The sequence below is a fragment of the Notamacropus eugenii genome, chromosome 3 (genome assembly GCF_028372415.1).
Source record: "Notamacropus eugenii isolate mMacEug1 chromosome 3, mMacEug1.pri_v2, whole genome shotgun sequence".
In the NCBI taxonomy this organism is placed as follows: Eukaryota; Metazoa; Chordata; class Mammalia; order Diprotodontia; family Macropodidae; genus Notamacropus; species Notamacropus eugenii.
The window spans coordinates 217516184-217532473 of NC_092874.1; the positions used below are offsets into that span (position 1 = coordinate 217516184).

Genomic DNA, 16290 nt, shown 5'->3' on the forward strand with positions numbered 1-16290 from the left:
TATTTGTAAAACACTAGGTAAATTATTTAATCTTCTAGTAGTTTCCTGCCATGCCTTCAAAATTTTCTATGACTAAATTGCAGAGAAATTACTTCTCTGCATTGGTAGCAGAAATTCCTCACTGGAACTTCCCTATACCAAAGGTATCACAGGTCAGATTAAAAAAGCAACAAAAACAAGTATACATTCAATAGGACTAAACAAACTTCACACTTAAGCTTTAATCATCTTGATTCCTGTCTAATATTCTTTGAAGTTTTTGGTTGTCTTCAAATACAAAATTTAAATTTGTGTCTAATTTGTAATTTAACATCACAGTCAAATTTGCAATATATCATCTAGAAAATCATTACACTATAACTATTTGTCTACCTGAATACTCCTAATAGGCCATATATGATTAGTTTGGACTGAACTTTAAAATGAATACCTTAGTACCACCATTGTCTCAGAAATCCCAAAGTTCTGAAATCATACTTTAAGTCTGCATAGCAAGTTTCAGTTGGAGCACAGGCTCCAACTCCATTTTTCAAATTCAAGACAAGCTTTGCAATCACTTAAATCAGTGCTCCATTTAAATGTTGCAAAATGGACTCATTCTGACCTCAAACTGCATTTCTACACACATGCAGACAAACAGACGCCCCTCCCCCCCCCCACACAATGACTATCAAGGTCTTTTGAATACAAAAGTTTCTTGTATAAATCCTAGTGTCCACCTGGACACTATGTCTGAAAATAGAAAACTCTGGCATACTCTCCTGCAAAGAAACAAACAGTCAGTTGGACTTACTAATATCTTATATCCTCCCCAGCTTTGCAACATGCCTTACATTTTCTCAGTGAAGGAATCTACCTGATCCATCTTCGTCAAAGTTGGGAGGCCTCAGCCATAATATCTCCAATTTATTTTAATGTTTATATGAGATGTCCAAGAGGAATAGGAGGGTTTTTTCTACACCATCAAAACAAGCATATGATTCAAAAAACTGATATTTATTACAACACAGCTCTAGAAAAATCCAAGTTAACCTATACAAACTGGGAAAAATTATGCCATAAAGGAATTAAGGTCAAGCTTGATCAGATGCTATCATCAAAGATTAAAGTAATGAAAAAGGTTAATGCTACTAAATTTGAATTTAGTACCTACTAAAGTACATACATAAATACTAGTACATACTAAATTTAATATGGAATGCATTCCATATCAAAGTATTTTTAAAACTACATATATACTTTACAGCCTTTATGTGGAAATATAAGACAGTCAACCATAGTAAATATTGAGGGATTTCAGTACTATTTTAAGACTGCCAACTACGTACTACCAACAAGCAAGGACTACTGGAATTAGGCTATGCTCAGTAGTCATGGATTTTTCAGAGTATCAGATACAGTAAAAGTAGATGTAAGTATAAAGACATGTTATTTGTTGAATTTATAAAATAAGTCTTATACCATCAATTACTAAGTACATGTGGCTGCCCAGAAAGATTCCCTAAGATCTTATAGATGCTATATAGACCATAAGAATTTGATGAATTTTCTTTGACCAGTGGACTCAAGAAAGGGTAGGTAATAATCTGTTTTGTTCTGTTTCATGGAGGGAAGAGTGCTCATCTGGAGGCTGGTTCTTTTGCTTTCCCAGAAAACCGACAACAAATAATATCAAATGAGAGGAAAAGTTTTCAGTAATGAATTTTCACAGGAGGTAATGAACCATTAGTAGTCAATTCAGACAATAAAATTAATGATTATAATGCACACATACATTTATTCAATAGGCCTGTCAACAAATACAATCAACATTTACTATACACAGTGCTATAGGTGCTATAGATGATAAAACTAAGAATTAAATTTGTTTGTCTTGGACATAGAAGGCATAACTAGGAGTGAGGTGGGGAGGAAGAGAGGACTTAGCAGCAAATTTCAGTTCAATGTTAACCCAAAGTTTCAAATAATTAGAGTTGATCTAAAAGTGGAAAGAATGGATTGCCTTAGTAAATTCCTTATCATGGATGAAAGGGTCTTCAAAGACAGGCTAGATAACTACTTGTCAGAGATATTCAAATAGTTAAGAGCTGGAATAGGACTTTACGATAATTTAGTACAACCTGCCTTATTAGATCAGGAAACTGACACCTAGAGAAGATAACTGACTTCTGCTGTGAATTAAGGATAATAATGAGCAGAGTTAGGGCCTTCTTTACCGGTACCAGGGCCTTCTGACTTCAGAGTCCAGGTATTCTTTCTACTATGTTACAATGCTTCAATTGGTAGACTTAGATGACCTTTGATGGCCCAATTCTTTGAATCTGTAATGAATGTGGTAAAAACTGAAAAGGTAAAGTGCAGCTGGATAGTGGAAAGCCCTGAATACCAGAATAAAGAGTTTTATTTGATAGGTTACATAGGCAGTTAGTAAATCTTTTTTGAGAAAGAGAATAAAATAATTAGAACTATATTAATTAAGATCAATTTATAAGCAGGGCTTGAAAGGTGGAAAGACCTATTGAAGAAACGAAAAGCATAACAGAATTCTGTCACCGAACCACTTTACTAATGAATCCAATGATTCAAATAAATGGACAAATCTTTTTGGTAAGAATTTCAGTTTAATTTTACATATCAGTTATGAGATTATAGATTTTGAACTAGAAGATACCTTAGAGGCTGTCTTATCCAACCTCCTTATTTTACAGATGAAAAGACTAAGATGCAGCTAAGTTAATGATATTCAAGGTCATATAAATATAAGTATGTATATCCTTGACTCCAAATCCAAATAGTCATGGCACTATTTTCATTTACTAGACTAATAGGAAGAAAAATTTTATTCAATTAGAGGTTCAACTCCAAGATTACTCTACTTGAAGGTACTTTTGGATCAAGGGAAAGGACGCACTATCCAATCTTTTTTCTTTTTCCCCTAGAAATATTACCCCTTAGATATCATATCCATTCCCACAACTTAAACTATCACCTTAATGTGAAATGACTCATATCAGAATCTCTGGTCCATATTTTTCCTTGGATTCCAACTTATATTTCCAATTTGCATCACACATTTCCACCAGAATGTCCCAAATAATTCAAACACAATAAATCTAAAATTAAACTTATCTTTTCTCTAAACCTCTTCCTCCTATCTTCCCTACATCTATCACTTCCATCACCAGCTTCCCAATTAATCAGGCTCAAAATTCTGTAGTCATTTTTGTTTTTTCCATCTTCCCAGAATGCCAGAATATATATAGAAATTGTAATAAAAACATTTTAGTCTGAGTCCCTCTTAAATGTACATACATATATATGTACCTACACACATGTACATTTTTTCTTTTATGATAATTTTGATTAATATGAACATTTAAAATATATAACAGAAAGCAAAAAAGGAGGATGATATGTGAAACTATAAGCGAAACTTCAAAATTTTGTTAATGAATAATAACGTAATAAGTTAGTAACAATGGCAATAATATTGTAAAGGAAACTAATTTTGAAAGACTTAGGAACTCTGGTCAGTGCAATGACCAATCATGACTCCAGAAGAATACTGATGAAACATCCTTCACTTCTTGGCAGAGAAGTAATGAAGTAGAAGTACAGGTGAGACATGTATTTTCAGACAAAGAAAATGAGTAAAGTTATTTTGCTCCATTACCCTTAACTGTTACAAGGGAGGCCTTCTATGGGGAAGGAGAGTGTAGTTTGTGGGAAGTAACATCTTTCTCACATATGCCTTCTATCACTCTCACACTTGTATCACTCTGGTTCTGGTCCTCATCACCCTAAGCCTGGACTATTGCAATAGCTTCCTGGTTGGTTTCCTGATACAGGTCTCTCTCCAAAACATCTATAAGCTGTCAAATTGATTTTCCTAAAACACAGAAATGATCATGTCAATCCGCTATTAAATAAACTCCTATAGCTTCTTATCTCCTTTTGGATCAAATATAAACCTATTTCCTTCCTGATTTTCTTCTCTTATACCTTCCCTCCCCTTACCTACATACTCTGTAATCCAGAGACACCAGCCTTCTTGCTGTTTATAGAACGACACTCTACCTCCTTAGTCTGCGTTGTCATTGGCTATTCTTTATGTATGGAATTCTTTCCCTCCTCATCTCTGTCTCCTGGTTTTCTTGGCTGCCTTCAAGTCCTATCTTCTTCAAAAATCTTTTCCTGGTTTCTCTTAATGCTAGTATCTTCCCTCTGCTGGTTATCTCCAATTTATTCATTATTTTTTATGGTCTAGAAGGAGCTCTGTGTAAATTATCCATTGAGTTTGAATCACAAGGCCTGGTCTAAGACAGGTCTGGCCTGAAATAGACAGAATTAATGACTTATTTAGCAAAATATTCTAATAAATAAAGAAAATGAACCCAATCAATTGCCTTGTAGTAGGAGATCAACAGAATTTGTTGATGTTCATAATAAACTTAGAAACTGATTAGAAACTACAAGATAGGCAAAAAGGGGGGAAATGTATTGCCTAGCTACCATTCTTATAGCATGAAAGTTATATTATATATTTACCTTTAAATAATAAAGTCATTCAATTGTGTCCAACTTTTGTGACCTCCTTTTGAGGTTTTCTTGGAAAAGAATTAGAGATATTTGCCCTTTCCTTCTCAAAATGAGGAAACTCAGGTAAACAGGGTTCAGTGACTTGCCCAAGGTCACACAGCTAGTAAATATCTGAGGCTGGATTTGAACTCAGGAAGAGGAGTCTGGCACTCTATCTAGGCCTGATGCTCTATATGATCCTTGGGTCACGAAGAGTCAGGTATGACTGACTGAATGAATAGTAAAAGTATCATTTCAATTGATATGATTTTAAAAGATGGCAAAGTAATCCTAACTGAAATAAATAAGAAAAAAAGAAGAAAAAGCTATATTTTCATGAAGTTATCTACTGACCTGACTTATTTTTCTTTGTTCCTGTAAAGCTTCTTGGATTGCCTGAGATATTTTTTCTTGATCTTTATCATACTCAGCTTTCCATATTTGCTTCTCTTCTGCATGAACTTTTTCCCAGTTTTTTCTTTCTTCTTCTACTGCTTTTAAAATAGCATCCTTCATTGTCTCTTTCTCAATCTTTGAAACAATAATGAAAGAAATGGTATCAAAAACAATAATAATTTGAAGATAGCTTTTTTACTGAATGAGAACATTATCACAGACTCTATTCTTATTAGTTTTATGTACATGCTTTATAAAACTAAAATTGCATAATTGCGTCTATAACCATCACTGCAGTATCATATCTATATTCATTGCATAAGTATATTCAACACACTTCCTGGGATTTTTAAGATATATCTCCATTAATAAAACTTCTTTCAGTGGATCTGGACTCATAAATGCTCAATGGCAGCAGAAAACATAACAAAACCAGTTTGAATGTGTGAAGGGGAAAGGAAAAGTGACAGCATAAGAATTCTATTCACAAAATGCTATAGCATCAGCCCTGAATTAAACATAAGATTTTGCACATCTTCATTTCTGAATCCCTTAGTCTCAATTCTTTTTAATTTCAGGTGAGAGAGCAAGAGCCCAGTACAAAATAGCTCACAATAGAAAAAACTTTTACAATAAAATTTTATTGATATTGCATTGTTTTTACATAATAAAATATATTCTAGTATCCCTCTTCCTCCAAATCTGAGAGAGGCAACTCATATAATGAATATTTTCTACGAAAAAGAAAACCAAAAAAAAGGAATGAGAAAAAATCAGCAAAACCAACTAATACTGAGAAAACCCCAAAAACATACTCAATATATGCATCCACAGACCCTAACCTCCACAAAGGTGTCTCCTCAACTCTCCTCTTGGGGTCATGCTCATTCTTTGCAGTTTTACAACATACATTTTATGCTGTTTTATGGTTATTGCTCTTACCATTTACATCACTGTAGGTACGTACTATGAATATTGTGTTTATGACCTCTTTAATGTGAGATAATTTGCCCCATTCTACCTCTGCTTTTTCCCTTCTCCGAGTGCATTCTTCTTTCTCATCCTTTAACTTTAATTTTTTTTAGATAATCACCCCATCATATTCAACTCATACCTGTGCACTCTGTATGTACATACTCTTTTTAACTGCCCTAATAATAAGTTTTTCAGAGTTACAAGTATCATTTTCTCATGTAGAAATATAGAGTTTCACCTTACTGAATCTCCTATAATTTATCTTTCATTGTTATGCTTCTTGTTAGTCTTGTGTTTGAAAGTCAAATTTTTATTCAGCTCTGGTCCTTTCATCATGAGTGCTTGAAAGTCTTCTTTCTCACTGAATGTTTATTTTCCCTCTAAAAGACTGTACTCTTTTTTGCTGGGTCCAAAGTCTAAGATCCTTTAAGGTACAAATCGTTAAATCTTGCGTTATTCTGACTGTGGCTCCACAATATTAGATTTTTTTTTTCTTTTTGGCCACTTGAAATATTCTCTCCTTGACCTGGGAGCTCTGGAATTTGGCTATAATGTTTCTGGGAGTTTTCATTTTGGAATCTTTCAAGAGGTGATCAGTGGTTTCCATCAATTTCTATTTTACCCTCTGTTTCCTGAACATTAGGGCAGTTTTTGTTGGTAATTTCTTGAAAGAAGGCTCTTTTTTATTTGATCGTGGCGTTCAGGTAGTTTAATAATTCTTAAATTATCTTTCCTGGATCTACTTTTCCAGGTCATTTGTTTTATCCAATGAGATATTACATTCTGTCTTGTATTTTTTCATACTTTTGATTTTATTTTGTTGTTTCTTGAGGTCTCATATAGTCACTAGCTTCCACTTGCCCAATATTAAAATTTAAGGAATTATTTTCTTCATTGAGTTTTTGTACTTCCTTTTCCATTTGGCCAATTCCATTTTTTGTTGTTTTTAAAATATTTTTAAGATCACTATTTATTTATTTATTTTTAGTTTTCAAGATTCCTTTCTACAGGATTCTGAGTTGCAAATTTTCTTTTTTTCTTTTTTTTGCCTTTTAAAATTTATTTATTTAACTTTCAACATTCATTTTCACAAAACTTTGGGTTCCAAATTTTCTCCCCATTTGTCCCTTCCCCCCACCTCAAAACACCGAGCATTCTAATTGCCCCCTATCACCAATCTGCCCTCTCTTTTATCATCCCTCCCTTCCCTTGTCCCTTTCTTCTCTTTTGTCCTGTAGGGCCAGATAACTTTCTATACCCCATTACCTTTATTTCTTATTTCCTGGTAGCAAGAACAGTACTCGACAGTTGTTCCTAAAACTGTGAGTTCCAGCTTCTCTTCAACTCTCCCTTCCCACCCATTCCCTTTGGGAAGTCAAGCAATTCAATACAGGCCATATCCGTGTGGTTTTGCAAATGACTTCCATAATAGTCGTGTTGTATAAGACTAACTATATTTCCCTCCATCCTATCCTTCCCCCCATTGCTTCTATTCTCTCTTTTGATCCTGTCCCCCCCCCCAAGAGTGTTGACTTCAAATTGCTCCCTACTCCCATTTCCCTCCCTTCCATCACCTCCCCCACCCTGCTTATCCCCTTCACCCTCACTTTCTTGTATTGTAAGATAGGTTTTCATACCAAAATGAGTGTGCATTTTATTCCTTCCTTTAGTGGAATGTGATGAAAGGAAAATTCATGTTTTTCTCTCACCTCCCCTCTTTTTCCCTCCACTAAAAAGTCTTTTGCTTGCCTCTTTTATGAGAGATAATTTGCCCCATTCCATTTCTCCCTTTCTCCTCCCAATATATTTCTCTCTCACTGCTTAATTTCATTTTTTTTAAAGATATGATCCCATCCTATTCCATTCACTCTGTGTTCTCTGTCTCTCTGTGTGTGTGTCTGTGTGTGCGTGTGTGTGTGTGTGTGTGTATGTAATCCACCAACTACCCAAATACTGAAAAGTTTCAAGAGTTACAAATATTGTCTTTCCATGTAGGAATGTAAACAGTTCAACCTTAGTAAGTCCCTTATGACTTCTCTGTGCTGTTTACCTTTTCATGCTTATCTTCATTCCTGTGTCTGAAAGTCAAATTTTCTTCTCAGCTCTGGTCTTCTCATCAAGAATGCTTGAAAGGCCTTGATTTCATTGAAAAACCAATTTTTCCCCTGAAGTATTATACTCAGTTTTGCTGGGTAGGTGATTCTTGGTTTTAGTCCTAGTTCCTTTGACTTCTGGAATATCCTATTCCATGCCCTTCGATCCCTTAATGTAGAAGCTGCCAGATCTTGTGTTATCCTGATTGTATTTCCACAATACTTGAATTGTTGCTTTCTAGCTGCTTGCAATATTTTCTCCTTGGCCAGGGAACTCTGGAATTTGGCCACAATGTTCCTAGGAGTTTCTTTTTGGATCTCTTTCAGGAGGTGATCAGTGGATTCCTTGGATACTTATTTTGCTCTCTGGTTCTAGAAAATCAGGGAAGTTTTCCTTGATAACTTCATGAAAGATGATGTCTAGGCTCTTTTTTTGTTCATAACTTTCAGGTAGTCCCATAATTTTTAAATTGTCTCTCCTGGATCTATTTTCCAGGTCAGCTGTTTTTCCAATGAGATATTTCACATTATCTTCCATTTTTTCATTCTTTTGGTTTTGTTTTGTGATTTCTTGGTTTCTCATAAAGTCATTAGCCTCCATCTGTTCCATTCTAATTTTGAAAGAACTATTTTCTTCAGTGAGCTTTTGAACCTCCTTTTCCATTTGGCTAATTCTGCTTATGAAAGCATTCTTCTCCTCATTGGCTTTTTGAACCTCTTTTGCCAATTGAGTTAGCCTATTTTTCAAGGTGTTATTTTCTTCAGCATTTTTTTGGGTCTCCTTTATCAAGGTGTTGACCTGCTTTTCATGCTTTACTTGCATCTCTCTCATTTCTCTTCCAAGTTTTTCCTCCACCTCTCTAACTTGATTTTCAAAATCCTTTTCGAGGTCTTCCATGGCCTGAGCCCGTTGGGTGGGCTGGGGTACAGAAGCTTTGATTTCTATGTCTTTCCCTGATGGTAAGCATTGCTCTTCCTCATTCGAAAGGAAGGGAGGAAATACCTGTTCACCAAGAAAGTAACCTTCTGTAGTCTTATTTTTTTTCCCTTTTCTGGGCATTTTCCCAGCCAGTGACTTGACTTCTGAGGGTCCTCTCCACCCCCACCTTGCCTCCAGATCTGCCCAGCCAGCACTTGGGGTCTGAGATTCAAATGCTGCTTCCCAGCCTTAGGGCTTTGGTGGGGGCAGGGCTGCTATTCAGTGTGAGATTAAGTTCAGGTGCTCAGGTGGGGGCAGGGCTGCCACATGTGGCTCAGTTCCCTCAGGGGGTTTATGAGGAGACCTTCAACAATGGATCCAAGCTCCTGCTGCTTGGGGAGCCTCTGTCCACTGCTGCCTCCACTGCTGCCTCCCGAGAGGGTCTGAGTTATGGAGACACCCCACTCCCCTCTCAGAAAGCTGAAAAGACTCTCACTGACCTTTGGTGCCTGTGGGTGGAGGGACCTGTGTGGCCCCTGGAGATTCTTCCCCTGAAGCCTGCTGGGATCTGCTCCTCTTGGTGCTGTGTGGCCAAGGCAGGGCTGGGCTCTGCTCAGGTCTGGTGCGTGATGGACCTTTCGTGTCGGTGTTTCAGGTCTCTCTGGAACAGAAATCTTCTCCACTCCATTGTTCTGTGGCTTCTGCTGCTCCAGAATTTGTTGGGAGTTCTTCTTTACAGGTATTTTATGGGCTGTGGGTTCGGAGCTAGGATATGTGTCTCTTTCTACTCAGCCATCTTGGCTCCTCCCCCTGAGTTGCAAATTTTCTCCCCATCTTTCTCTTCCCCTTGCCTTGTGATAGTGTGCATTGTGATTGCCCTTTTCCAAGCGTGTCCTCCTTTTTCCAATTCTACTTTCTGAAAAATATTTTTCTTCATTAGATTTCTGTGCATCTTTTACCACGTGGCTTATCCTGTTTTTTAAGATGCTGCTGTCTTCATTATTTTTGTGTGCCTCCTTTACCAAGCTACTGACTCATTTTCCATGATTTTCTTGTATCGCTCTCACTAGTCTTCCCAATTTTCCCTCTACCTCTCTTGATTTTTTTTTTTTTTTGAGTTCTTCCATGGCCTGACTCAAATTCAAATTTTTATTTGAGGCTTTGGATGCAGGAGTTTGGGCTTTGTTGCCTTCTGAGTTTGTGTTTTGATCCTCTCTGTCACCATAGCAATTTTCTATAGTCAGGTTCTTTTTCTGTTGTTTGTTTATTTTTTACCCTATTTCTTGACTTTTTCTTCTAAGCTAAAGTTGGGCTCTGCTTCTCAAGTGCAGGTGGCACTGTCCCAAGCTTCAGGGTTTTTTGTGGAGCTGTTTTCTGAGGTAATTCTGGGGACCTGTAAGTTTTCAGTTCTTCCAAGTTGGTATGATGTAGAGAGGTGTGTTTCCCATTCTCCTATTCTGTGCACAGATCAGTGAGTGACCACAAGCACTCTTTCTACACAGGAACTGTAAAGAGTGTTCACTCTCCCTTGCTGTGGCAATCTCTGGTATGCTACCACTCCTTCTTAACCTCGGACTGAGACCCATGACTATAACTCAGATCCAAGTATATGCAATGCTTGTTTGTAAATACAAGTCCTGCTCCTGGTACCAGCAAAGTGACCTCTCTAATCTTCTTCTTACCCCTTACCATCTGTGATATCAGAGTTCCAGAAACCACCATTGCTGCCACTGATTCAGTCACTCCCAAGGCTGTCTCCTGGTTGTTTGGAGCCTGCTCTACTGGACTGGACAGGGTTCTACTCTCACCCAGGCACAACAGACCTTCCCCATAGACCCTACAAATTGTTTTAAACTGGAAAAGTGCCTCACTCCTTCTGTGGGCTCCACTGCTCCAGAATTTGTTCTAAGGCATTACCTAAAGGTATCTGGAGAGGCCTGGGGTAAAGCCAAGGTGAATACCTATCCCTTCTCTGCCATATTGGCTCCATATCCACACTGAACTATTCATGACTGTTTTTTCAGTCTGACTATTCAACTGAATCCATCTGAGAATTCTTAGTTTCCCTTCCAGATTAATTTCAAGTGCCACATTATATCCAAAGTCTTGATAGCCTAGTTATTAGGTTACTCTCCCTCCTCAACTTATCTTATATTTCCTTCTCTGTTTCCATGTTATATACCTCAGTAGAAAGATCTTGAGACGAAGGATTTTAAAAAAATGCCTTTGAATTTTTTAAGCACAGGACCTTGCACATAGACATTTAAATATTTGGTGAATTAAAATAAACATAATGGAGGAATGAGGGGGAAGATCTTCTTTCTAACATGAAGCTATTATAACAACAGACTGACAACAAAATAATTCGTCTTTCTTAAATGTCACTCACTTATAAAGACACCAATTATATATAGCAATACCTTTGTTGCAGTTGCTAATGCGTCTTTACTTTTTCGCATTTCTTCCTCCAAACATTTTCCCATTATTTCCTGCAAAGTGTAAAATAGTTCAATAGATATTAAACTTATTATCTGAGGAAATGAGACCTATTTTTTCCAAATAGATAGTACTTGGAATCTTACCCTCTGAGCGTGAGACTGCTGAGTCAAAGCTTCTTTTAGTTTTTCTGTTAAATGTTCCTTCTCTGCATCAAGCATATCCAAAAGCCTCTGGTGCTTTAAGGAAAGATAATTAAATTATTATGAAAATGACACAAGTAATCTAAAAGAAATGAGCAGAGCTGCTGAACTCCAACTGTCAAGACATAGCACAATGTCTAGTAACAGATATTTAATGAGTATTTCTAACCTGACATATAATGAGGTTGCTGAGTGGTGAAATAGATAGAGCAGTGGATCTGAAATCAGGAAGACACCTGAGTTCCAATAGGGCCTCACACACTTCCTAGCTGTGTGACTCTGGGTAAGTCACATAACTTTTGTTTGTCTTAGTTTCCTCATATGTAAAATGTAGCTAAGAATATCACCTTCCCAGAATTGCTGAGTGATCAAATGAAATAATCAGTAAAGTGCCTGGCACACAGTAAGAACTACATAAATGTTAGGTATTAATAATGTTGTTGTAGTTAATGACTTGGTATATGAGATATCCACTCCAATTATTCATAAGGACTATCTTTGCCCAACCTGTGGTAGAGCATTCCTAGCTTGTATTGGTCTGATCAACCACAGTCAGACACACTAAAATTTCACTTTACAATGGTAAAGTACATTTTGGTCCTCTTTGAAGAAGAAGGACAACAACCAACCAAGCAACATTAAGTGCTGCACTTATCTAGTTTTGTGTCTAAATCCTTACTTCCCCAACAAATTTGCAGTGAGTTCTTCGGAGCATGGGCTATTTCTTAAGACTTCTTTGATATTCTTCAATGTCTAGCACTGTGCTAGGGACATACTAATAATAATAAAACATAAATATAGGTATATATTGTGAAGTCTATCTAAATACAATTTTAACAGTCAAAGTCTTCCACAAAAACCACCACAATCACCATATTAAATATGTTCCTTAAGTACTGTAAGGTATATTTCTTGGTGCCTCATCAAACTAAAGTATATGATAAGAGATCCTCTGAAAGGGAACAACTGAAAATTGAAAGGAGATGAATAAAATGGGGACAGAATAGGAATTTGATTTTCAAATCAAACTAGGAAAGATAAATAACTGGAATGGACACCGATTTTTAGCTTACAGCAAAAGAAATGGTTAAATACTATTGATAGATAAAATACTTGAAGGGCAAATATCATCCTTAAATGATGTAATTTTCATCCACAGTAGAAAATACTGCTGACTAGAAATAAATATTCAATTAATTATAGTTTCTGCAGCATTTTTTTAACCATGGACACATTAAATTAAACCAAACAAGAGAATACTATCTTAACATCCAATGCCACTCAGTAGTAGAGTACACAGAGTCAAGAGTATTAGCTTTCATTCCAATGTGCTAGGGAATACAAGGCCATGTTACTTCTATGTTAGGGAATTGGAATACCCCAATCATTGCCTGGCTTTTGCTTATTTCTAGAGGCTAGGGATAAGATGGAGGTATGTCCGACATATCATGGCAACTCTTTCTCCCAACAATACTGTCCCTGAATCAGAGTAGCTATTTGCTGCACTCTCTCTAACTGGATTTGCCCCAGGTACCAAAACTGCTCTTTAAGGGACTACATATGCCTAATATTCCCATGATTGTCCTCTCACTAGCAATCACATGGCTATATATTTACATCTACAAAGGATCTTGGAAGCCAAACTCTTCATTTCATCACTACACAGGTAGCGAGTGGCCACACTAGGTTGCTAAATCATGTTCTTTGAATTCAAACCCAGAACTTTTCCCTGTGTAACAAGCTCAAATTGATATGCCATACTCATTCCCTCCTGCATAGTGTTACTTTGTAAGTTCTAGTTTAAGAATACTCCTTTCCTCATGATTTTCTGCATAGCTAAATTCTATTAGTCAAGGTTCAACTACATCCCCAAATTAGCCAGTTCAGGCATTATTAATCTTTTCTTAATTCTTTTAATTTTTTCTTGTTGAAACCACCTAATTTATCATTTGGTTACATTATGAAGACCTACAGACCCTTATCATCAATATGCCAAAAGAGGACAAGCTTATAATTCTGGGTGACTTTAATGCTAGAGTAGGCTCAGACTACTAGACTTGGCAGGGAGTCCTAGGAAGGAATGGAGTTGGAAACAGCAACAGAAATGGTCACTTATTGCTGAAAACTTGTGCATCACATGACCTTCTCATCACCAACACTATTTTCTGTGTACCTAAATGCAATAAAACCTCATGGATGCACCCTCACAGCAAACACTGGCATCTAATAGATTATGCAGTTGAAAGGAGAAGAGACAGACAAGATGTGAGAGTGACAAAGGCAATTGTTGGACTGATCATAGCCTTATCCTTTCCTAGCCAAATATTAGCATTTATCAAAAGTGCCACCCTCACGGCAAAATGACTATCAGAAGAATTAATGTCAACAAATAAGAGCTCTTCTCTAAGCATGAACAGTTTGCTGCTGACTTGGAGGGAAAGTTGAGCAAACGTACAGTTGGCAACAGTGGAGCAGAAAAGAAGTGGGCAGCTCTCAGAGATTTGGTGTACTTGCTCATTTGGGTCAGAACACTCACAAACACCAAGACTGGTTTGATGAAAATGATGGGGAAATTCAGAAGCTGTTAAAAGAAAAACGTGAGCTACACAGGATTTACCAGCAGGAGAGTTTATCCACCTCTAAGAAGGCAACATTTAATTCCATTAAAAGCAAAGTACAAGCAAAGCTTAGAGAGATGTAGGATTTCTGGCTCAGGAAGAAGGCAGATGAAATTCAGTTTTATGCTGATAGTAACACTCCAAAGCACTTTCATGATTCCCTGAAAGCTATTTATGGACCAAAAACTTATGGTGCATCACAACTACTCAGTGCTAATGGAGGCACATGGATTAGAGAGAAGGACATGATCCTAGAAAGATGAGCTCAGCACTTCCATAGTGTTTTCCATCATCAGTCAATGCTGAGGCCACTGACTGTTTACCTCAAGTTGAAGTTATCCCTCCTTAGATGAACTTCCAACTGAAGAAGAGGTTTTGAGGGCCATTAGGCTCCTTACATGTGGCAAAGCACCTGATACTGATTCTATTCCAGCTGAGATTTACAAGGTAAGGGGACTATTGCTCATACAAAAGCTGATTGAAATTTACCAGGTTATATGGCAAGAGGAAGTTGTCCCTCAGGAATTCAAGGATGCCTCCATTGTCCATCTCTATAAGGGTAAAGGGAAAACATTGTCTTGTGACAATCACAGGGGGATCTCTCTCTTAGTCATTGCTGGCAAAATTCTTGCTAGAGTCCTCCTTAATAGGCTGATCCTTCACCTGGAAGATGGCAATATACTTGAGAGCCAGTGTGGCTTCAGAAAGGGCAGAGGAACAGTTGATATGGTGTTTGCTGCCTGACAACTCCAGGAGAAATGCCAGGAGCAGAACAGAGGTCTGTACACAACGTTTGTGGATCTGACCAAGGCCTTTGACACTGTTAGTTGTGAGGGCTTATGGAAAATTATGTCAAAATTTGGTTGCTCAGAGAAGTTCATCAGCATTATTTGTCAATTTCATGATGGCATGTTTGCCCAGGTTCTGGATAATGGACAAAGTTCTCGTGCCTTTCCAGTCACCAATGGAGTGAAACAGGGCTGTGTGCCTGCTCCCATGCTTTTTAGCATGATGTTTGCAGTCACTTTGACAAATACTTTCAATGAGGATGAACACGGCATCAAGGTCAACTACCATACTGATGGCAAATTCTTCAATGTGAAAAGGTTACAAGCCAAGGGCAAAGTGGAGGGAGTGTTAGTACATGATCTTCTGTTTGCAGATGATTGTGCACTCAATGCAGCCTCTGAAGCTGAGATGCAACAAAGTATGGATCAATTCTCTGATGTCTGTGCTAATTTTGGCCTAATAATTAACACCAAAAAAACACAAGTGCTCCATCAGCCACTACCACACCATCCATACATGGAACCATCAGTTAGAACAAACAGAGAAGTTTTTAATGCTATGGATAAGTTCACTTACCTTGGTAGTGTACTTTCCAGGGATGTACACATTGACAATGAGGTTGATGCACACATTGCCAGAGCTAGCTCAATGTTTAGGAGGCTCTGAAGAAAGGTTTGGGGAGAAGAGGTATTAGACTGACCATCAAACTGAAGGTATACAGAGCCATTGTGCTGACCTCATTGTTACATACTTGTGAAACATGGACAGTCTACCAGTGCAATGCCAGGAAACTGAATCGCTTCCATTTGAACTGTCTTAGGAAGATTCTGAGGATCACCTGGCATGATAAGGTACCAGACACTGAAGTCCTTGCTTGAGCTGAACTGCCATGTATTCAAACTATGTTTCAGAGAGTGCAACTCCAATGGGCTGGCCACACCGTTCAAATGCAAAGTGTACGCTTACCAAAAAGATTTTTATGGAGAACTTGCATGGGGCAGGTGATCACATGGTGGCCAGAAGAAACAATACAAGGACACTCTCAAGGTCTCTCTCAAGAACTCTGGATATGACTGTGCAACATGGGAGACACTGGCACAGGACTACCCAGCATGGCATGCCCACATAAGAAAAGGTGCTGTGCTCTTAGAGCAAAGCAGAATTGAGGCAACACAAAGTAAACGCAGGTTGCACAAATTTGGGATATCCACTGCAAAAATTCAAACAGACTATCTGTGCCCAAGCTGTGGCAGAGCATTCTGAGCTCATATTGGTCTGATCAG

At 37.6% G+C, this 16290-nt stretch overlaps 1 protein-coding gene across 15 annotated transcripts in view; it reads right to left on the reverse strand.

Annotated features, from left to right (window-relative positions):
* The window catches only part of CCDC91 (coiled-coil domain containing 91), a 580237-nt gene that overhangs the window by 201492 nt on the left and 362455 nt on the right, over positions 1 to 16290 (reverse strand). For all 15 annotated transcript variants that reach the window (XM_072654437.1, XM_072654444.1, XM_072654435.1 and 12 more), the window contains 3 exons: positions 11544 to 11636; positions 11382 to 11450; positions 4933 to 5109 (listed from right to left, as the gene is read on the reverse strand). In XM_072654437.1, coding sequence (XP_072510538.1) covers positions 4933 to 5109; positions 11382 to 11450; positions 11544 to 11636 — 339 coding nt within the window. The remainder of the gene's footprint in view (positions 1 to 4932; positions 5110 to 11381; positions 11451 to 11543; positions 11637 to 16290) is intronic.